This window comes from Pelodiscus sinensis, chromosome 13 (assembly GCF_049634645.1).
Source record: "Pelodiscus sinensis isolate JC-2024 chromosome 13, ASM4963464v1, whole genome shotgun sequence".
NCBI lineage: Eukaryota > Metazoa > Chordata > Testudines > Trionychidae > Pelodiscus > Pelodiscus sinensis.
In genome coordinates, this window is record NC_134723.1 from 42,478,012 (window position 1) to 42,502,018 (window position 24,007).

The 24,007-nt window shown below is 47.8% G+C and overlaps 1 protein-coding gene across 2 annotated transcripts in view; it reads left to right on the forward strand.

Moving 5' to 3' along the window:
• Positions 1 to 386: 386 nt before the first annotated feature.
• Positions 387 to 24,007, forward strand: part of LOC102448621 (melatonin receptor type 1C) — a 64,670-nt gene continuing 41,049 nt past the window's right edge. For both annotated transcript variants that reach the window (XR_012906957.1, XM_075941102.1), the window contains exon 1: positions 387 to 712. Coding sequence is in view for 1 of the 2 variants with exons in the window: in XM_075941102.1 (XP_075797217.1) it covers positions 541 to 712 (172 nt within the window). In the remaining variant the exon portion in view is untranslated. The remainder of the gene's footprint in view (positions 713 to 24,007) is intronic.

Below are 24,007 nucleotides of genomic sequence, written 5' to 3' on the forward strand. Positions count from 1 at the left end.
GATGGACCCTTTCCCGACCTGCGAGCGCTCCCGCTCCCGGAGCTGGGGTCGGTAACGGGAGGCGGGGGTGGGGCGAGAAGGGGGCCAGCCGGGTCACTCCCCTGGACTCCCAAGCAGGGGCGCGGGGCTGGGAGCCCGTGGCCAGCGCGCACCGCTGGGAGCGCACCATCCCCCGAGGAGGCGCCCGGGGGAGTGGCCGGGCCCAGCGCTCCCTGCACCGGGGCAGGTGTCAGCCCGCGGCACGGCCGAGGCGGACGCGGCGCAGGAGGGTCCCTGAGCGGCAGGGCCGGGCCGGGCCGGAGCCGGGCTCGGCTGGGCGAAGGTGGGTGTGCGAGCGCCCGGCGCAGCGCGGCAGGTGCCCGAGGCGGGGCTGGCGCTGCGCCCTGGAGAGGCGGCGGGGCCCCCGGCGAGGCTGGCAGGGGAGGGTCGGGCAGGGATGGCTGCGGGCTGGCGGGGTGGGACCGGCCAGAGCGGCTCCGGCAGCTGGGGCAGAGGCAGCGCCGCTCCCCGGGCAGCAGCCTGAGGCCGGGGGCGCGGCGCATGGAGCCGGCCGGGAACGGGAGCTGCCCGGACTGCAGCCCGGGGGCTCGCCCGTCCGCCGGGGCCACCGCCGCCCTGGCCGCGGTGCTCATCCTCACCATCGTGGGCGACCTGGTGGGCAACGCGCTGGTGATCCTCTCCGTGCTGAGGAACAAGAAGCTCCGCAACGCCGGTGAGTGCCGGGGCGGGGGGCGCTAGGCCAGCCGGGCCCCGGGGCGGCCCCCCGGCCACCGGCCACCACCCCTCCGCCTAGGCTGCAAGGGCGCGGAGCGAACTCCCCTGCCCGTGTGCGGGGGGCCGGGAGGCTCCGAGCCTGGAGCTGCCTGCGCGGGGAGACGCGCCCTGCAACTTCGCAAACTGTCCAGCCGCGCCGGGTGCGCGCTTTGGGGCTCGCTAGGCCGATGGGGCTGCCCATGTCCCCGAACCGGAGCAGACCTGGCCGATGGGGAGAGGGGCGCCCAGTGGTTGCTGCTGCACCGCCCAGCGGGGGCCACTCGGCGATTTAAAAATAAAAACGCAGCGCCAAACCAAGCGGCCGCGGGTCCCGTTGTTATCCAGCCGCAGGGTGATTAGCTGCAATTAGTGGAACCGCAGCCCTGACTCTTGACAGCGAAGGCTGTGATCAACTTCCTCCTCGGATTAGGGCTTTCATTGGGGAGGGAAACTCGTCCAGAGCCCCTCTTCCAATTCCTACGCTGCCATCTCTTCCAGCCCCACTGATCCAAGCGCCCCAAACTTTCAGGGCACGTCCCAAGTTGGGGCAGCCAAATGCCTGAGAAGCTGGAAGTGTCTTCTCTTTAAAATGAGGGACCTGGTCCTGCTTCTAGCAAAGCCAGGGGAAGCAGGATGGGATCCTACCTGGGATTAAAATATTCACTAACACTTGACACAGGTTTTAGGTTTTTTCATCGGGGCTCTGAAAAACGCCTTTCCAAGAGTGAGAAGATAATTACCCACCCTGCTGCTTGTAGGGGGAGGACATAACATCCAGGGACTCTCATTCTTCTGTGCCCTTTTCAATAAACCATGCTGCACCGGAGTGACAAACTTATCCCCCCCCTGTTCCTTTTGTCTTCAAACCTCAGCTGTTCTTAACCTTCTGTCTCCCAGGGATTAGCTGCAGATAGAGGACCCCAATCTCACAGCTGTAATTTGGGCAAAACTCTCATCAGCTTGGATGGGAGTCTTGCCTATGAGAGCACTGCAAGACTGGCCACAGCATGAGCATCTAAAAGCTTGCAAAAAAGCAAGAGGGATCATGAAAAAGAAAATCTCAGAGGGTCGGCCGTGTTAGTCTGTAATTTAAATAAACAAAGAGTGGGCCTGGTGCACCTTAGCGACTAACCGAAATATCGAGATTGTATCCTGAGCTTTCGTGGGCACAACCCCCCTCTTCAAAGAGCTCCCATGACAATGGTAAACACTTGCTGGTAGGAGTCTGTTTTATGTGTCTTTAGCATATTTGATCTTTGTTGCTTTTGGGGATGACCACAGAGTCAAGTTTCTTTTTCCCAATTTCTAGTCAACGTATAGTGTGAAAGCTGTTAGTCACTTTATTTAAAACATTTCTCCCTTTGAACTCAGACGTGTGTCGTCCACGTAGCTGAAACAATTTTTGATTTTTTTTAAGTGGCAAGAAAGCTAGCAGAATCTACACTCCTATTAGTAATTTTAAAGCATGGTATTTATTTTCCCTTGGTTTCATTAGCTTGGTGAAAAGAATTGGCTAGAAATTGTTCTGCAGTAACTCTAGGTATTCCTTGCTGTGGCTTTCAAAAATGAGAAACTTTGTTGAACATTAGGCTGCACCATGGTGCTGTCTTTGCAGAGGGAGCAAAACAACCTCTAGCTCTACAGCTAATAAAATGTTTTGCGTATCAAGTCTCCGCTACTCGCAATGTATTTAACAAATTCATTCCTAACACAGGGACACTTTTGTCTTCTGTTATCCCTGTGTCGTCTGGAGTAACTCATCCGAGAGCAATTGAGTTACTCTGGAATTAAAATAATTTAGTGGCAAAGAAAATCTGGCCCGTGAAATGCACTCTGTATGAAAACATTTCACCAGGCTTATGTGAGTTTAAATGTACAGAAGTTAGGGAAAATATTCAAGTTGACTTAATCGGTTTGACTTCAAAATCTGAAAATTAGGTTTTCTGATGGGTGTTCATGGGTAGCAGCTTTTTATAAAACTTGGATAACTAGTGACTTATACATTCTGCCTACTAGAATAATAGAGATGGGAAATTCAGTCATTTGATTGCATTTCAGATTTTCAGGAGATGCTTTTCAGGAAAAACAACTGAAAACAGAATTGTAAATATGAACAAAGAAAGATTTTTTTTCACTAGGTGACAAGGGGGCTATTTCCAAAGCCTTGATGATTATCCGTAGCTCATTGTCTGCCTTAAAACTAAGTCAGAGGGATCAACTGTTAAGAAACCCCATGAAAACGTAATCTTCATTCGCCTTGTTAACAGCTGTGCTCCGATTTGACTTTATAGGCATAGAATCAATAAATGTAAGTTTGGAGCAACAGCTGATTGTGGGGGGGCACGTTCTGAATTCTGTCATGGATACAATTACCATTGTAGTCAGAGGGCCTGATCCTCCCCCTGTTTACAATGAATGGTATAAATCAGGAGCAATTTGGAAGTCAAACAGATATAAACAGTGTGAGTGGAGAACCCAGTCCCTACTTGGCCTGTACTGAAAGGAGAACAGGAGACATTTTATATGGATTTAACTAGGCCAAAAATAATCCCATTCCACTTTGGCCAATCTGGCGGTGAGAGAGAAATTCTGTCCCCAAAGGAGTGACTAGTACGGTGCCCGCAGCAGGTCCGAACCAAACCTGGTACTTGCCACCTCAAGGGGAGGGATTTGGGTGCTGCTTTGCCAGATGTGTGGAGAAAGGGCTTGTAATGACCAGGCTCGCCTCTTTTAAGGCCTTCCGGGGTCACATTCCCGGGGAAGGAGTCAGCATCGTTAGGCTGACCTCTCCACCTACTGTTTTGCAGCATCTTCTGATGGTGGACATCAGAACAGCCAGCCCAGTGTCCTGTCTGCAGACAGCGGCCAATGCCAGATGCCCCAGAGGGAGTGAAGAGAAATGAGTAACCATCAAGTGATCCCTCTCCTGTCACTCATTCCCAGCCCCTGACAAAGAGTCTAGCAATACCATCCCTGCCCATCCTGGCTAATAGCCGTTGATGGGCCTACCCTCCATGAATCTATCTAGCTCTTTTTTTAACCTGTTAAAGTCCTGGTCTTCACCACAAATGGTTACAACAGCCCCGGGCATATGTTTGTGTAAAACAATTCTCTCATTGCAGTGTCTGTGGGCTTAATAACACTCGAGCTGAATGTGAATGGAAACTTCCACTCAAGGGGCATGTTCTTGCAGTCGAAGTTCTTGTAAAACACGTCTTCTATCCAGGCCTCTTGAATGTGCTGAAATATAATAGGGCACAGACTCATCCTGGGTTCTTTGAAAACCCAAACCTTTCACTGGCATCCTCAGGAGTTTGGCAAGTATAAGAATGCAGGATCAGGCCCAAGGCTAAATCACTGAACCGTCATTTTTTATCAGCAAGGAGAAGCTGGAAGAAATATAATACAGCCGGTCTCCGACTTACGAACGAGTTACGTTCCAACCACTTGGTCGTAACTCGATCTGTTTGCAAGTCGGATTACATGCACTTACTTACGGCCGTGCTGTTCGTAAGTGCAGATATCGTGCATAACTCGGGTTCCGGCTGTATAGAAGGTTGGTCGTAAATACACACGGTCATAAATCGATGCATTCATAACTCGGGGACCGGCTGTAATGCCACTTTAGTACTGTGACATGCTGAGAGAGAGACGAAAAGTGGGTTGAGGATTTGTGTAAAGTGTTTGGGCTCTCCTGTAACAAAGTATGAATTTGTGCTAGGCACTATGGATCTTTTATTCTTGTTTTATTTCCTAGAGACACTTAAAAATGTGGTTAAGAACATAAGAATGGCCATAGTGGGTCAGACCAAAGGTCCGTCTAGCCCAGTATCCTGTCTGCTGACAGTGACCAGTGCCAGGTGCCCCAAAGGGGGTGGACCGAAGACATTGATCAAGCAATTTGTCTCCTGCCATCCTTCTCTAGCCTTTCACAAACAAAGGCCAGGGGCACCATTCCTTACCCCCTGGCTAATAGCCTTTTATGGACCTACCTCCATGAATTTATCTAGCTCTTTTTTAAACTCTGTTATAGTCCTAGCCTTCACAGCCTCCTCTGGCAAGGAGTTCCACAGGTTGACTGTGTGAAGAAGAACTTTCTTTTATTAGTTTTAAACCTGCTACCCATTAATTTTGTTTGGTGTTCTCTAGTTCTTAGGGTACGTCTAAACTACATGGCTCCATCGACGGAGCCATGTAGATTTGTTTGTTCGGCAAAGGGAAATGAAGCCGCGATTTAAATAATCACGGCTTCATTTAAATTTAAATGGCTGCCCCGCTCTGCCGATCAGCTGTTTGTCGGCAGATCAGGGCAGTCTGGACGCTCCTCTGCCGACATGAAAGCCCTTTATCGACCTCCCTGGTAAACCTCATCCTACGAGGCATAACGGGGAGGTCGATAAAGGGCTTTCAGGTTGGTGCGGGAGCGTCCATACTAGTGCGCTGAGCTGACAAACAGATGATCAGCTGTTTGTCGGCTCAGCGCAGCAGCCATTTAAATTTAAACGAAGCCGCGATTATTTAAATCGCGGCTTCATTTCCCTTTGCCAGTCAGCCTAATCTACATGGCTCCATCGATGGAGCCATGTAGTTTAGACACACCCTTATATTATGGGAACACGTAAATAACTTTTCTTTAGTCACCCTCTCCACACCACTCATGATTTTATATATCTCTATCATATCCCCCCTCAGTCTCCTCTTTTCTAAACTGAAAAGTCCCAGTCTCTTTAGCCTCTCCTCATATGGGACCCGTTCCAAACCCCTAATCATTTTAGTTGCTCTCTTCTGAACCTTTTCTAATGCCAAAATATCTTTTTTGAGGTGAGGAGACCACATCTGTACGCACATTAGCCTGTTAAAGATCCTGGCAAGGCAACAATTATACGAATGCAAGATTCACATCGTTTTAGTTTCTAAGTGGGTATCTTTTTCTATTTCATTGACAATAGGCAATTTTCTTTGCTACCCCATCCTGAAGCCCAGGGGTCTGCAAACTATGGCTCTCGAGCCAAATATGGGGCAGTAATGGGACCAAATATATGTATTTTGGGAATGACAAAAGAACTGTAACTGTTTATATTCAATTAAAAATTAATTCAGAAGTTTATAAACGCATAATTACTCCTGTAGCTTGAATGCATGCATGAACCTGAATTTGACCAGTTATGATGTAAACTTTAGAGAAATATGTGAAAAGATGCAGCAACAGAAGTCCCATTGAATAAGGTCTGTGAGTACAATGTTTCATTTATGCTATGATTGATCATTATGCCAATTATAAATAATACTAAATTGTATATTTGCAGTCATGCAAACGGGCATTCTTATATGGGCCCTTTGTTGACCATTTGTTCTGAATTTTGATGTAGTTTGGCTCTTTGGTTTGAAAAGGTTGCTGACCCCTGCTGTAGCCCTAACTCACTCCTTACATTCAAAACCTCCCCTCAATTTAAAGAGCCATTTTGCCTGGCAAGGACTGAGAACCTGGTTCTGCAAAAATTTAAACTCTATTTATGTAGGGATTTTGTAGGATCTGGCCCTAAAAAAGGGCTGGAAGATCAGGCCTTCCCCCTCAAAGATAGTCATTGATGTTCAAAGTGGAACATACCTAAAGTATAGGAAAGAGTAGGTTTCAAAGAAGCTAGGCTTCAGGGTAGCAGGTTTATCAAGTGCGTTTGGTAAATGCAACATATGGGACTATAAATTTGGTAAATTTTAGCATTTGGGACTATGAATTTGGTAAGCACAAGCATGTTGGCTTAGACCAATGGTCGCTCTAGCTGAGATGCTTCAGAGGGAGTAAATAGATGAGGGTAACGTATTAAGCGATTCATCAGATGTCGTCTAATCCCGGCTTCTCGCAGTCAGAGATTTAGGGACACCTGGCATGGGGTTGCATCCCTGACCCTCTTACCTAACAGCCATAGATGGGCCAATCTTCCATGAGCTTCCCCAGTTCTTTCTGGAGTCCTTTTGCCCTTCACAACATCCCCTTGCTTAGGTACTAATGGTCCTAATTGACTGTGTTGTGGGAGCTGTTTCCTCATGTTTGTTTTAAACCTGTTTTTTCTTGATTTCATTGGGTGACCCCAAGCTTGTGTCCATGGTTTCAAATCATTTTTGTTGCCTTTCTCTATACTTTTTTTCAATTCTAATTCATCTCGTTGAGGTAGGACAACCCGAATTATACACAGTATTCCTGGGTGGATGTCCTCTGTATGATGGCATCAAGAAATTTACTATCTTATTATCTATCCCTTTCCTAATAATAGAATCATAGAATACGAGAACTCAAGAGGTCATCAAGTCTAGTCCCCTGCCCTGTCATCAGGACCAACCACCATCTAGATTATCCCTGACAGGTGTCTGTCTCAACTGCTCTTAAATATCTCCATTGATGGAGATTCCACAACCTCCCCAGGCAATTTATTCCAGTGTTTCACTATCCTGACAATTTAGGAAGTTTTTCCTAATGTTCATCCCCATTTAAGCCCATTGCTTCTTGTCCTATTGTCAGAGGCCAAGGAAAACAATTTTTCTCCCTTCTCCTTGTAACACCCGTGCTTAGAAACTAATGGTCCTCATATTCTATTGGCTGTTTTGACTGTGGCTGCACATTGAGCAGGAGTTGGAAATATCATGGTGACTCCTTGGTCTCTTTCTCAAATCGTAAGAGCTAATTTAGACCTCATCGTTTTGTATGTAGAGTTGGGATGAGATTTTTGCAATATGCATCATTTGCATTTACCAGCAATGAATTTCGCTTGCCAGTTTGTTGCCCAGTGACTTTGTTTTGTAAGATTCTTTCATAACCTGTCACAGTCTGCTCTGGTCTTAATTATCTTGGGTAATTTTGTATTGGCTCTTTTGGCCACCTCATGGAGTACCCCCTTTTCCAGAACATTTATGAATATGTTGAACAGCACTGGTCCCTGTACAGATCCTCGGGGCATCTGTATCTCTCTCCCATGTGAAAACTGGCTGTTTATTCCTACCCTTTGTTTTCTAGCTTTTAACCAGTGACTGATCCATGAAGGAATTTTCTGTCTGGGACCATTACTACTTACTTTGCTTAAGTGCCTTTGGTGAAAGACCTTGTCAAAACTTTTCTGAAAGTCCAAGTGCACTATGTCCACTGGATCACCCTTGTCCATCTATCTGCTGAATTCTAATAGGTTAGTGAGGTGTGATTTCCCTTTACAAAAGTTGTGTTTACTTTTCCCCCAAAGATGATGCTAATTGGTGTGTCTGATAATTCTGTTCTTTGCTGTAGTTTCCACCAATGTGCCTGATACTGAAGTTATATTTACATGCGTATAATATAATCACCTCTGGCTCCTTTTTTTTTTCAATTGACTTCACTATAAGTATCCACCAGTCATCTGATGCAGTGACTGATTTAAGCACTAGGTTACATAGCCCAGTTAATAGTTCTTTGTATCTGGGTTGGTTCAGAACACTTGGGTGAATACCATTGGGGCCTGCTGATCTGCCCCTGCCCAGCTGTTCTGGACAGCAAGTAAGGGAGGCAAGGGAGAACCAAGGTTCTTCCCTTTGCTTGCCCCCTCTGTTCCCACCCTGCTCACTAGCTCACAGGGAGGTGCAGTGGATAAGAAGTTCCTGCTCTCGTACCAACAGCGATTGCCCAATGTGTGCGGTGAATGGGACCTGAATCACTATGCGGGGGAGTAAGGTCTGACAGTCGAGCCCTCGGCCAGTGTGTTGGAAAGCGACCTAACGAAAGGAGCTGACCGCAAGTGCTGTGCCTGCTCGCCGGGACACGCACGATCTCAATGAGCAATATGCAGTGGAAGCTGCGTACGCTGGCACTTTGCCAACAGGGAAGCTCTAGTAGCTGGCATTGGTGTCTCCCAAAAGACATCTTTAATCTGATGCCCGGGAGATTATGCAGTGGCGCATTCTGGAAAGAGGCACAAGACAAGTAAGCAAGCTGACGAGGGATTTATTCAAGAAAACCAGCTTCCAGGGTGTGTCATTGGATCGTTTCACATTCAGCCCCATCTCCTACCCCTTCTGCACCTACGTTGATAGTTGATGATAATCTGGGGCAATGCATGTGTGTGGGGGAAACAAGGGATTGTGTGCCCCCCCTCAGTGCCATAGGCAGGAGGGGCTGGCCGGCAGCCAGAAAGAGGGCCCTGGCACCCGTAGCAGGAGTCTTTCCCCCCTCCACTCAACGGCAGCAATAGGGGAAGCGGGGAAGGAGGAGGTGGGACCTCCTCACATTTCCCAGCGAGAAGTGGCGCAACACGGCCAGGGGAGCAAAGTGAGCTGGAATTGTCTTGTTCTGCTTTCCCCCACTGCTGCTGGTGAATGGGCAGGGGGAAGGGAAGCACTAGCCCCCCGCTAATCCCCCAGGTAGGGTTGCCAGATGGTTTAACCAAAAATACCAAACACCACCACTCCCCCCCCCCCCAAAAAAAAAAAAACCACCGGGGAAAAATTCTTTTGAGGGGGAAAAAAAGGGGGGAGACCAAAGTTGTTGAGCAAAAAAAAAAAAGGACCCCACGAGTTAAGAAAAATAAATAAATAAATACAATAAAATAAAAACAACCCAGCATTAAAACAGCTTTAAGTGCATGCAGTCAGGATAGGATAGGGGAGGGGTTGAGCACTAAGACCCAGGGAAGGCATTGCTTCCCCTTGCTTCAGCTCTTTAGGCTTTTTGCCAGTGACCATTTTGTTTTCTTGATGGAGCCAGAATGCAGCTTCCCTGCGGAACCAGGTAAGCAGGGGATCCTGAGGCGGGGGGAGAGGGGGAGGGCTGGGCCCAGTTGCCAAGTGTGTTGTAGGGTTGCCAGGTGTCCGGTATTTTCGCCTCCTGGCTGGGAAATTTCACGTGTCCGGTATTTTCTGAATTTTTTTACCTGACAGGAGGCGAAAATACCGGATTGTCCGGGTCAATACCAGACACCTGGCAACCCTACCCCCAGGCTGCCTCAGTTGGAGAAGAGGTGGGGCAGAGGGCAAGGAAGAGGCGAGGTGTAGCGGGGTGGGGTGAATGGAGTTGTCCTAGCCCTCCTCTAGGCCGGGGAGGGGCAGGGCTGGCATGGTTATTTGCAAGGCCTAATGCGACTATATGGAGTGAGGCCTAAAATATACTGGGTGGCGCGGGAGGAAAAAAAAAGACAAATCCCAGTTCACTAGAAAACTAAAACCACGTTCCACCACAGTCATGTCATTCACACACTCGACATGGTCAAAGCCACGAGCCTCTCTCTCTTTACACTGCAGTGCGTGCGTTACGGACTTCGTTATGGCGCTTGGTGTAAAATGGCCGACCGTCTTTCGAACGTATTTGTATATGTCACAAGGAACATTTTACTTCCACAAAACACACGCATGTACATTGGCATTTTTCATCTCATGTGAACTTTTAATCGTTACGGTTTTAATAGGTAACAAAATACATGGTTGAAATCTCCAGTACACGAGACTAGAGCAAAGCCTATAATAAAGCGCGGCGCCATGTGAGGGGAGAACCAAATGCACATGCCTCACACGAGTCATGGGGGGGGTGTCACATGAGCAGTGGCTCCTGGGTCCCCCCTCACACGTTGCCCTTAATATTAAAGCCCCCGAGGCAGTGCAACATCCTGATGTGTCTTCTGAATGATCAAAGAAAGATTAAATTCTGTTCAATGTAGTTTTAGTGTTGAGTGTAGAAAACTAGTGCTTCAAGAAACCAACCACTTTGAAAATTGGTATTCCGCTGGTCAGTGTAACTCCTGGTTAACAGGACTATTTGATTAACCAGCACTATCCATCTCCCTCCTCATGCTGGGTAACAAAGCTTTTATCGTAGTTTAGCCTATGACTCTATTCTGGCAAATTCACATTTTACTCTTCCTGTCCCATTTCTGTATTTACAGTTATAAAACATCTCTGATACAGAGCAATGAATCTGAAGGTTTTTTTAATTCAGCATTTTAACTTGCTTAATTTCATGGTTCCTGAGCAATTCTTCCTTGCACCTTTGCATCTGCTGCCACAGCCTGCCAATTTTCAGAAGGGACCTAAATATTCCCGGAAACTTTTTTGGACTGTGCATAGAATGCTATAGGTGCCCGCTGAGTGCATTTGCCTTGTGATTTTTATATTTGTAGCTCTCCCTATTGCTGTCGTCAACTGCAAATGTGATTTCCTCTCATATGCATCCCTCGTGATTCACAACAGAATGTTTGTTTGAATTGAAGGTCTAAGAGGAAATGTCGAGATTTACAGCACACTGGTCCATTTCACCCCGGTTTTCTATCTCTCTGCACGTCTTTATTTTCCCCTTGTGTTGTGGGAAGCGGAATGCCTTACTTATGCAGTACCTGGCCCTAAACAACCCCCCTAGAAGTGCATGCCTTCCCACTGACCGCTGAACAATGTTTGGCTAACGGTGTATTTGAACGTACGCTTTGTAATGTCGGCACAATCATTCCTCTCTGCAGCCATAAAAGTGTGAAAAATGGCACAAGTGTGAAACATCTAGATCTCCTCAGAAAAAGGACTATCACAGTTGCAACAAGATTCCATTCTGTTGTGTCTCAGTGTGGCTAAATCACGTCTATACAGTAGACGTGTATATTTCGGAATAATGTCAAGTTGGAGGACTTCTTACTCTGACTCCTGACTCTGACTCCTGTAACCCTCATTTCATGAGGAGCAAGGGAAGTCAAAGGACAAGTGTTCTTCCCTTGACTTCCTGCTGTATAGACCGTGCCAAAAGCTGAATTAAGCTACTTCAACTTAAGCTATGCAATTGATGTAGCTGAAAGTTGTGTAGCTTAATTTGACTTTTGCCCTGCTGTGTAGATGTACCCTTAGCTTTGTGGCAAAAAAGGTGATGGGTTTTTTTTTCTAACTCCGTGTGCTCTGAGGCTACATCTAGACTACAGGCTTTTTTCAGAAGAAGCTTTTTTCAGAAGAGATCTTCCAAAAAACTTCTTCCAAAAGAGAGTGTCCACACTGCAAAAGTGCATCAAAAAAGTGTTCTGCTTTTTTGAAAGAGCATCCAGACTGAATGGACGCACTCTCGCATGTAAGCTGTGATTGTTGTGGACAGAATGGCCACGAGGGTACCTGTGCTTTTTCCTCTTTCCTCCTCTTCTGAAAGAACTCCCTCTTCCCCGTCCACACATGCCTTTTTGAGAAAGAGCTCTTTCACAAAAAGGCTTCTTCTTCGTAGAATGAGGATTACTAATGTTGGAAGAACCCTTTGTTCTTTCGATTTTCTTGTGGAAGAATGCAATTGCAGTATGGACATAAATCAAGTTTTGTTGGAAATACGGCCATTTTCCCGACAAAACTGTAATGTAGACATACCCTGAGAGTGAAGCTCTTCTTTCTGGCTCATATGCCATCATCCCAGTGAAAAGACTCTGCCTCTCTGTGTCAGTGAAGCCTCACTGGGTCAAATAATCATTGGTGTAACTCCATTTAAAGTCAACTAGCTCAACCAGTTGTTAATCTATTTAATACGGGTCTCGGTGACTTAGGCGTAGTGCTAGTTTTTCATTCTAGAATGTCATGCAAGATTAAGTCAAATGCCTTACAGAAGCCTAAATATATTTGTCAGTGCAGTTTCCTCTTAATTAGTCAATCTTGTAACCTCATAAAAAATCACATTTGTTTGACAAGACCTGTTTTCCATAAAGCTATATTTATTGGCAATAATTATGGACCACATTTCGAGAAAGATTGGAAAAATTGGAGACAGTTCAGAGAAGAACAACAAAAATGATAAAAAGTCTAGAAAACATGACCTGTGAGGGAAGACTGAAAGAACTGGGCTTGTTTAGTTTAGAAAAGAGAAGACTGACAGGGACATGAGAGCCGTTTTCAAGTATCTAAAAAGGTGTTACAAGGAGGAGGGAGAAAAATTGTTCTCCCTGGCCTCTAAGGATAGGGCAAGAAGCAATGGGCTTAAACGGCAGCAAGGGAGGTTTAGGTTGGACATTAGGAAAAACTTCCTCACTGTCAGGGTGGTTAAACTGGAATAAATTGCCTGGGGAGGTTGTGGAATCTCCATCTCTGGAGATATCTAAGAGCAGGTTAGATAGACACCTATCAGGGATGGTCTAGATAGTACTTACTCCTGCCGTGAGGGCAGGGGACTGGACTTGATGACCTCTCGAGGTCCCTTCCAGTCCTAGGATTCTATGCTACCATTTTTCATAGGCACAGCAAGTAGTAGTTGTGGTTCCGTGCTGGGGTCCTGGCTGCAGGAGCCGAACTTAGAGGCTCTGGTTGGCCCCACCACTGCTGTCTGGGTTCCTGGTGGCCTGTCCTGTCCCAGGGTTCTGCAGCCACCCCCATCTGCATCCCCAACCTGGGGTGAGAGACATGGACAAGGGTAAAGGTCCGCTCAGCATCCCCACCTTAAAAATTGTCCCCGATGCCTCTGCATCGTCTGCTTCTTTAAAAATTGCCCCCTCTCTCAGCCTTTCCCTGACTGGGTGTGGATCAGTGTTAAGCGAGGCCGCCTGTAACTTCCTGGGGTACCAGGGGCAGACACAGAGTTGGATTCTGTGTCCTCGTTGGAAGTTGGCCACCCTCGTTCTTGTTTTGCTCGGCCCTCTTTGCTTTGCTCCGCGAGGTCTGAACAGGAGCGCTGAGACCACTCCCCTTGTGCGTTGTGGCTGGAGCCCTGCCCTTCCGAGGCCCGGCTACACTCCACGTTTGTACTGGTATTGCTGGTTTGGATGGGATGCGTAGAACTGGGCTTGTTTAGTGTAGTCAAGAGAAGACGGAGTGATTCTGACGGGCGTCTCACTCGAGCCCTCGTTCTGCAAAGCCTCTTCAGTCTGGTCTCTCTGTGGATTCAGTCAGTGCTGGGTCGTCCCTTCCCAGGGCCCGTGGCAATGAAGGGCTACTAATGAGGGCTGGGAAATGCTTGAAACCTGTGGGAGAGGAAAGGATTACCGTAAAATCTCGAGTAGAATGCGCACTTTTTTCTGGGGTATTTAGTGTCAAAGTCAGGGTGCGCAATATACACAGGAGCTATATTTTAAAGTTTTATTTTGGCAAAGGCCGACGAACCTGTAAGTAGCCCCGGCCCGGGGAACTCCCCGTCCCCTCTGCACAGAAACTTTCCCGCTGCAGCGTGGCGCGGGGGCTGCCGCCCCGCCAGGCTCCCGGACAAGGCAAGGAGCCAGCGGCGCCACCAGGCTGCAGCACCCTGGCTCGCTGCCTGCCCTGTGCTCCTTCAGGCTGCGCCTGGGGGTCCCCGCGGCAGGCACAAGCTTTGCGTGGCGCGTGGGCAGCTGTCTGGGAGGGCGGGGGGCAGGTCTCAAACTCCGCTGCTGGCTCCCTGGGCTGCGCGCACGTTTTCCAGGCGAGCCTGCAGGTGGGAGCAGCACGTCCCTCCCTCCCACTCTCTTGCAGCCCGGGGCCAGCTCCGGGAAGTGGGCGAGGCTGGACTTGGTGCTGGTGGGTCAGCTCCTGGCCTTTTTAAAGAAAAATGTCTGAGGTAAGTTTGATGTACAATGGGGTGCGCATTATATATAGGAGTTCCGTTTTTTCATTATGCTAAGATTCAAAAGTCAGGGTGCGCATTATACATCGGTGCGCATTCTACTTGAGATTTTACAGTACTTGGTGTCTGCCCCGGAAAAGCCATGAACTCTTTTGTTCCATTAAGCGGCTTGTTCGCAAGGAGCGTGTTTCTCTGTGGAGCGTGCAAAGTGAACGCAAGGGCTGCAAGTACATTCACCTTGTACAAACACTCTGATTTGAACGACCAGGGCACTGCCTTCTCAGGCGCCTGGCCTGCACATTTCAAACTGAAATCCTGTTTGTCGGTTGAATGAACTTCCTTCTGAATTCCAGAGCCACACCTCTGCTGTGTCAACTTCATTTACTGTCCCCTCGCAAGGCAGAGCCTTTTTGGCAAACAAGCTCTTTGCTTAGCCGGTTGTGGCTTAGTTGTGAAGTTTCATGTGGAAAAGGAGAGCTTGAGGTTAGGGGTGATGCGTAATGGTTAGTTTCTCTTTTTCCGCGCTTAGCTGAACAGCCAGCTGTAGCGATTGTGTTCCATTTTGGTCCGTTCTTGCGCTGCTGCCGGAGTCCAACATGGGAACAGATTGAAAACCCATGTAACAGGCTACCTCCCCTCTCAGTTGGGGGAATTTTATCCCAGATGTTGCACGCCACCCAGAGAATGATGTTTGCTGGAACGTCTTGTGGCATTCTTGTGACAGAACGAGGAGCAATGGTCTCGAGTTGCGATGGAGGAGGTCTAGGTTGGAGAGTAAGAAAAACTATTTCAGTAGGAGGGTGGGGAAGCACTGGGTTGGGTTACTTAGGGAGGGAGTGGCATCTCCATCCTTAGAGGTTTTAAGTCTCGGCTTGACAAAGCCCTGGCTGGGTTGATTTAGTTGGGGTTGGTTCTGCTTTTAGCAGAGGAATGACCTTCTGAGGTCTCTTCCAACCTTAGGAGTCTATGATTCTTGCGACGTGTCCAAAAAAAAAGCATAAGGCACAATGGCCCCAGGAGTCTGTAGACCAGCGCAACCATAAACATCTGCATTACAGGTGAAGTCATTCTACTCTGGCACTTTTTGCATGGAAAGCCTCCAGCTTCGCCCAGTCTGAGCCGTGGAGTGTCCATTTTGCAGCTGTACAATGATACAGCTTAAATCGATCCTGAACTAGGGTTAGTTTAATTTAACTTATTCTCTTTAGACCTGATTACAGCTGTTGATTAGAAAGGGTTCTTGTGGCAGTGTAGCTCCGACACCGACCTGGAAGAATGGCTATATCAAAGAAGGATGGGGCTACTCCATTTCTAGCTCACTGATGGAATCCGTATCTCTGACTCCAAATATCAGGAGGCTGCCTAAAAAAACATGTCATAGTGAGGCTGTTTTAGCTGCTTTTTGGTTTCAGAGCCCATTGAGTTCATGTGTTCAAGTTTTTCTCTGTAATTATGACGACTAGAAACTCATGTTATGGAAGCTGGGAATCTTGTGAATATTCCAGAAGAAAAATGCCACATTGTGAAACGCACAATCCAATGGTGAAAGTTGGTGACTCTAAGTTGTAGACCTTTGTGCTAGGTGCCGTCTCGACTTAATAATCTGCGTAGGAGACACGTTGGAGGATAATTTATATCCCCTGGCTCTCTGCCTCTGTATTTGTCCCCAGAGGCCTCGTGGAGGAGTTTATTTCTGCAGATATTGTCATCAAAATGACAAATTTAATCTTAATGGAAGAAGTTAAAATCTTAGCTACAGGGTTACATTATATGCATCAACAGTGGGGATACTGGTGTGTATTTACACAGTGGGCAGAGTACTTGGGGAAACTGGGAGGCTACGTCTACACTGGCCCCTTTTCCGGAAGGGGCATGTTAATTTCAGCTATCGTAATAGGGAAATCGCGGGGGATTTAAATATCCCCTGCGGCATTTAAATAAAAATGTCCGCCGCTTTTTTCCGGCTTTTAGAAAAGCCGGAAAAGAGCGTCTACACTGGCCCCGATCCTCCGGAAAAAGCGCCCTTTTCCGGAGGATCTTATTCCTACTTTGAAGGAGGACTGTTGACTTTGAAGTAGGAATAAGATCCTCCGGAAAAGGGCGCTTTTTCCAGAGGATCAGGGCCAGTGTAGACGCTCTTTTCCGGCTTTTCTAAAAGCCGGAAAAAAGCGGCGGACATTTTTATTTAAATGCCGCGGGGGATATTTAAATCCCCCACGGATTTCCCTATTACGATAGCTGAAATTAACATGCCCCTTCCGGAAAAGGGGCCAGTGTAGACGTAGCCGGACAGTGGACACTCTAAATCCTTGTTTGAGTGATGGTTTTGTTTACTAAAACAGGCCAATACCTGCTCTTGGATACAACATAATCAGCAAGCTGTATTAAATGGCTCTGAGAGAGGCCAGGAGCGTGTATAATGGGTTACATAGGCTAGTATCTGCTCAGTGTCCTACACTTAACTGACTGATGTATGTTCAGTTCTGTCATGCATAGAGCGCTATCAATTTCACGTCCATGAAAAATGCATCACAGACTGTGAAATAAGCCTTTCCTGGTGAAATCTGTTATTTCCTTGTTCCGAGGAGCGCTCCATCAAAGAGGGCTTCCTAGCTCGGACTGGGCAGTAGAGGGGCAGGACTTGTCCATCTCCTCAGTGCGGGGATGAAAGGGGGTGAAGAGAGACCAGACAGATCCACCTCCAAGTGCCTCCCCCCACTGCGGGATGCTGTCTGGGACTGGCTGCACCCTGAGATCCTGCAGCTGGGGGAGGGGCGGGCGACGCAGGACTTCCTGCAGCTGTGCAGAGAGAGGGCAAGAATTGTCCCTTCCAACCTGGGCAGGACTAGCAGCGAGGAGCCCCGGCTGGGATGTACCGGCAGCACAGGAGAGATCAGACCCACTTCTACTTTCTGGAACCTCCTGCAGTTGCCACCCTCAGAGTCCAGCTCTCAAGGAAGCACAGAGGTGAGGATGGCAATCCCTTGACCCCCTACGACAGGTTTGAGACCCCCCCCATCTCCTTTTGGTTAGAGCACCATGAAATTTCAGGTTTAAACAGCTGAAAACATGCAATGTATCCATTTTCAAATCCTATGGTTGTGAAATTGTCCATAATGGACGGTGAGTTTGCTAGGACCCCCGTCATGCAGACACGCTTCTCTGGATTGAGTAGATAACTCTGAGGTCAGAATTTAGTCATCAGTTATCTAGTTTGCATTGCACACAGTCCGATGAACTCTAGCGGATCCAGGTGAAGTCATCTGGGGTTAAGGTATTTGTAACAGAGAGGAAACAAACCATAAAGTGAAGATATTTAACTTGACTTTCAGTTCTTTATTACTTGAGTTTTTTTCTTAAGAGTGGGGGAGAAAATAATGGCAGTCACTTTGCTGTTGGAAATGTTACTTAACTCTTGACCGCAAAGAGGTTACTGCACAACCTCCAAGACCGAAAACAACCCCTGAATGTTAGGGGCCTTTGTTGCAGAGTCTCTTGACTGTTGACATTATTCACCCTACTTGGACATGTTGCTTGAGGCAGCTGCACAATTTGTGTTTTGAAGAGTGTTTGCTGCTGCCTGAGGGAGATGCACTTTGGGAGAAAGGGTGGGGAACTATAGGGAAAGGGAAGAGGGAGGCAAATTGGACAACAGTAAAGCTTCTGTCTCAGGGTTTAAGACCATTTCTAGCTGTTGGAGATAAAGTTGGGTTGTGTTATGGGAGGGTGGGGAAATCCGATCACAACACATCTGCCACTGTGCTCTTCTTGGATGTTCTTCTGAAGCATCTCCTGGTCACTGGGTTAGGCTTCAGGTCTGAGCTAGTATGGTAATTCCTGAGATCTAAAAGTCTCTGTAGAACATACTCTTTAGGCACAGGCTGTAGGTTCTGGGTTGGGAATCCCATCGATTCTTTTCCGAAAGCTTTGAACTGGCCCTTCTGAGCAGTTTTTGTTTTGATGCGGCTCTAAAAGTTTAAATATCTGTCTGTGAGTAAGATGAGTAAGGAAAATGAAATTTGCCGTCTCCAGTTGTTTTGGAACGTTTCCATTAAATGTCATCAAAATTGACATATTCTGGCAAAATGCTTCAGTTTTTGCTAAGCTGCGCTTTCAGATGGGAGAACCGTCCCATCTGTTTTTTCCACCAGCTCTGCTGGGCAGTTTCCAGTCCCTCCTTGCCTCGAGGAGCTGAGCCTTCCCCCAAGTTGTTGAACCAGTTCTGCCCTCACCACTTCTCTTCCAAGGATTTATCCTCCCAACCTGGCCCTCAGCCCTTCACTTCTGGTGGGGTCTCAGGCTGGGAAGCAGCAGGGAAGATGGCAGTATACGTTAGCACCAGAGGCCTGGGATGGAGAGACGCTAGCCTCGAGATAAGGGTGGTTCCATGCAGCAAGGCCAGCCAATGGCAGAAGGCCAAGAAGTGGGGGAGTCTCTGCCCACTATGAGCTGGTGAGGAAGATTTCCCAAGGTGGCGAGGGAGCCTCTTGAGAAAAGCAATGGAAGACATAGGGGTGGAGGCTCCAATGGCAGGGCCTTATGAGGAGGAAGGGGGCACCTCGGGTCCTGTGGGTTGAGAGAGGCCGATTGCGGAGCAGTGGCACTTCCCCCTGGTTGATGAAATACTTTCTGTGTAAAGTCTGGTGTTGATCTTGGCGGGTTTAAAGGAAAATGGATTAGATAACATTGAAAATAGACACGCGTATGATTTCAACAATATTGTTCAAATCCCCAAATACCACTTTTTCAGAACCCACCGTTGTTCCATGAAAACACCAGCTATTTTTGGATGGGGTAGCCAAGCACATACCCTGAAGCCAACATACAGTAGCCGGGGTTCAGTCTCCAAAGGGCAGTGTGCCCCCCACTACCACTGCCTATATAGGTAGGTGAGGGTGGGTAGGACCCTGCGTCCTGTCATCCAATCTTCAATTTTCCAATTGAATGGCTAAGTGGCTAATGTCTAAATCGGGGGTGGGGAACCTCAAGCTCAGGGGCCAAATGTGGCCCCCGGCTTGTCTGGATCTCGCCCCTGAGGCTGAAGGCCCTCCAGCATTGGGGAGCCTGCACTGGCACTCCAGCCCCCTGCTATCCAATGTGGGGCTGGAGCACACAAAATCTAGTAGGCTGGGCCCCTCTAGGCTCTGGTGCATGAGAGGAATGTGGGGAGTGTCTTTCTCTTTCTCGGTCAGGGCCACGTCAGTGAGGGGGGTTTCTTTCAGTTGTTTTTTTCCCCTTCTTTCTTGTGCAAGGCCCTTGACTGGTTTTTCTGTGGGTAAGTGGCCCTCAAGCCAAAAAAGGTTCCTCACCCCTGAGGGGGTATGTCTACACTACCCTCCTAATTCGAACTAGGAGGTAATGTAGGCATACCGCACTTGCAAATGAAGCCCGGGATTTGAATTTCCCGGGCTTCATTTGCATGAAGCTAGCCGGCGCCATTTTTAAATGCCAGCAGTTCGAACCCCGTGCCGCGCGGCTACACGCGGCACGGAGTAGCTAGTTCGGATTAGGCTTCCTAATCCGAACTAGCTGTACTCCTCATTCCACGATAAGTGTGGAAGTGTGGTTGCATATACATGCAAATATATATGCAAATAGCTTCTTTCACACTGAGGGGCATGAATACAAAGATTAAGGCAAGACTACATAACATGCAGGATCCATTGAAGTCAGTTCTGCTGGTATTAATAAAATGCAATATATTCCCGATTTCCACCCCTATGACAGCACTTTTAATGAGCAATGACAGTCCAGGAATTTAACTACTAAAACGCATGACAACAGAAGACCATTATATTGACTACTTTTTTGTTTTGGCTCTCCCCTATGGGCATATGTTGAGAGCTCTGCGTAAACCCCAACCACACCGCGGGCCGCAAACAATGAGGCCGTGGGCTGCATGTTGAGTAGTTCTGGTCTAAGGTGAGGCCTAATCACCTGAAAACATTCAGTATTGTTTCATCTGGGCTGGAAAGTCTGGACTGTCGGCCTCCCCTGCCACATACACTGTTCTGCCTTTTGCTAGAGGGCAGATAAGACTCGAGTTAACAGACTCCAGTATCGTTTGGCTGAAAACAACTGAACACCAGCCTTAGAGAGGGAATACCTCATAACTTGAATACATGAGCAGTGTGATCTCAGAGTGACCATCATGAGGGAAAATGAAGAGGGATGTTGTGTGTGAGGGGAACTAACATTTTGGGTGTGTTTTCATTCGTAATTCAGATCTCTCTTCCTCCTCTCGGGCAGTGTTTCTCCATGTGGGCCATGGACCTGCTGTGGGAAGGCTGCTAATGGGCCACTACGCTTTGTTTAGTTAAAGGCTCCACAACCATAGATCCTCACAGCTCCCAGTTAAGGGGAGTGTGATTCTAAGCTCCTCCCTCATCGGTTGCCAGGGGCCAAGAGTTGCTCAGTCCTCAAGTGAAAAGAGCAGCCGTCTCGCCCCAGGTGCCGGGGGGGCGTGAGAGTAAGCGGGGAGAACACCATACGCTTCTCTGAAGGCAGTGGATGAAACAGCCCTACCAGGCTTCTGAGAGAGTTGTGCTCTCAGATGGAGGGTTGCTGGGAACAAGCGTCCTCCGGGCCTGTCTAAACTAGGACGGACGTGGTCACCCAGTCACAATCTAGTCAAAGCAAAGTGATTGTGCTGAACTGGGTTAAAAGCCAAGAGAGGAGCTGAGATGCGTCTTGATCAGCTACATGGTGGTCAGCTCCCGTTTGCCTTGTCTACACTGGGATTTTACAAACTGTGAACTTTACAAACTGTGAACTATCTTGTATTTCCTAATGGAGACAGGGCCTTCGTTGGAAGCGGGATGTTATATGGGGCTGCCTAGATCAGAGCAAGTCCCAGGCTAGACAAAGCCTTTGAGATTAATGGGGGTGTGAAAGAGAGGGATGCAGGGGAGATCCTGGAGAACATCCCTTAATACAGTCATTTTACATAGTCTCTAAAATGTTTGCAATGGATACATAAAGCCAGCCGGAACGGGTGAGCAATGAACAAGTCCTTTACAAAGTACCACATCCCCCCAGAGCATATCTTCACTTCCCTAGCAGTCAAAGAAGCATAGAAAATAATGGCTGGAAGAGTCATCAAATCCAACCCCCGGCTCAAATAAGGACCAACCCCAACTTAATCATCCCAGCCAGGGCATTGTCAAGATAGGCCTTAAAAACCTCTAGGGATGGAGATTCCACCACCTCTCTAGCCAACCCATTCCAGTGCTTCCCCACCACCTAGGGAAATAGATTTTTCCTAATTTCTAAGCTAGACCTCCCCCACTGCAACTTGAGACCGTGGCTCCTTGTTCTGTCTTCTGCTACCGCTAAGAATAACTGTCCCCATCCTCTCTGGAGCCCTCCTTCAGGTAGTTGAAGGCTATCAAATCCCCCCTCACTCTTCCGCTCTGCAGACTAAATAAGCCCAGTTCCCTCAGCCCGTCCTGGTAAGTCATGTGCCCTAACCCCTAATCATTTTTGTTGCCTTCCCCTGTTCAATTTGCCCACCTCCTTTTTGTATTGGGGGTCCAAAACTGGATGCAGTACTTCATACGTGGCCTCACCAGTGCCAAATGGTAGGGAAGAATCACTTCTCTCAACCTCTTGGCAATGCTCCTAATACAGCCCAATATGCTGTTAGCCTTCTTGGCAGCAATGACACACTGTTGATGTTATGCTTAAACGAAGCACACTAGATCTTTTCTAGGGGAAAAGGCAGTATGCTGCATTTATTGAGAATACAAGCGTTGCATATGCTTTTCAGTCATTCACACGCAAACACCATACACACACACACACAGTCCCGCCAGACGATGTTATAGTTACCAGTCCAGAGTCTGGATCAATCTAGTGCCCAGTCAGATTGATCACCAGGGGCGGATATAGGGCAGGGCGAACGGGGCGGCCGCCCCGGGCCCCGCACTTCAGAAACCCCTGCGCATGCGCTATGGCGCCGCCGTGCATGCGCATGGCGTAACTGCGCATGCGCCGTGGCAAAGGGGGGGCCCCGTGGAATTATGCTGCCCGGGGCTCCGCAAAACGGTCATCTGCCCCTGTTGATCACAGAGGGGGAGCCGGGCTCTGTCAGTCGATTGATCTGATGCTCCTGGAGTTGGTGGCAAGACGAACCCAAAGTTCCATAGCAAGGCACCCTACTTTTATAATCCTCTCTATGGACTGTGTGTCAGTCTGTGACCGGTTACTGTTATCTTGTTGATGTCCCAAAACATCTCCAAAAGGGTCATCCTGTCCTGGATTGTTAACTGGATCCAGTTGTTTTTAGGGATGCCTTCACCTTTAGAGTCATCCATCTGCCAATCTGATTATTTCTTGACCATGGGTACGCACTGATGGTTTCTCTGATGCCGATATACATCTTCGCAGTCTGTCTTTTACAGTTTGTCTTCACCTGCATTGTCCCCTCCTTTCTTGGCAATCAGGCTCAAGAACAATTCTTGAGTGGGTCATATTTTATATAATTATTTCATGGCTATATATTAAGAGGCACTCTGAGCTTGTGGTTGCAATTTAACAAACTTTTTTTTTTGTCCAGCAACACATGAATATCATTCCAATTAGACAAATGCAAGACAGTATCAATACAATCATTAATGGGTGAAACACAAATGACAATATACTTTTAGATTTGGGAGAGCAGCCTGTAAAGACATCATACCAGTGATAAGCAGTAAGTACTTTTTCAGCACCAGCAATTTTAATCATATTTCCATTTGCATATGTTATTTGGAGAACTCGCCTTCCCACATTCTTCTGAGTTCCTTGTAAGAACTGTGTAACTTTTGCTTCTAAAAGCAATTGATCAGCTAATTCCCTCCAGTCCAGACTGAGAGAAACGGAGAAGTTGACCAAGGGGACAATCACGGTGCTCTGGGTTTTCTCTAGCTTAGGAAGGTAATAAGTGTGATTCTTAGTGTATAAGATGCTTGCATTGCATCTAGACTCATCTAGTGGTGGCTGACTAATGCTGTCATCCTCCCAAATATTATTTCCCAGGGTATATCACATACGCGTTGGCCATTATATACCACACACGTTACATTTTCTAGTTCATCCCAGGCACATGTGCCTAGTGATGTATTCCTACTGCATGGTTCTGTGGTGGCAGGCAGGGAGAGGCAAACCCATTTGCGAGGGTCCAACTCTGTACACCGTCGTGTGTCCAATAACTCTCCCCCCTCTTTTTTCTCCTTCAATCCCAACATTGAGTCGTATCCAGTTTCTCATCTACTGTGATCCCTAACTCCCTTTCTGCAGAACTACTGCTTAGCAAATCTCTCGTTCCTTCTTTGTATCTCTATGTTGCTTGATAGACCAAGGAAACCCCTCCCCTCCTGCAAGTACATGAAATTCTTCAAGTGGATCATTAATCTTATGAATGACTCTTATGTAGCCATTTCGACCACCACATCATTCTACCTGTGTCTTTGCACTGGGTCACAAGAGTGCTTCTCTTTGAAAGCCCAATTTGTTGGTACAGCTGCTCCCCGAGTTATGGCCACCTCCACTTACGACCATCCGCACTTACGACCAAAGCGGTCGTAAATGCGGATCTGAGTTAAGAATGGTGATCCATGCTTACGAACAGTGTGGTCGCCATGTAACTCTATGGGATTCGAGTTACGGACCAAGTGTTGGTCCCGTAACTTGTTCGTAACTCGGGGAGCGGCTGTATAATCAAGGCCAAATGCAACTTTTTTCTTTTACATAAAAAGCTTCAAGTCCCAGGCACTGATGTAACTGGGC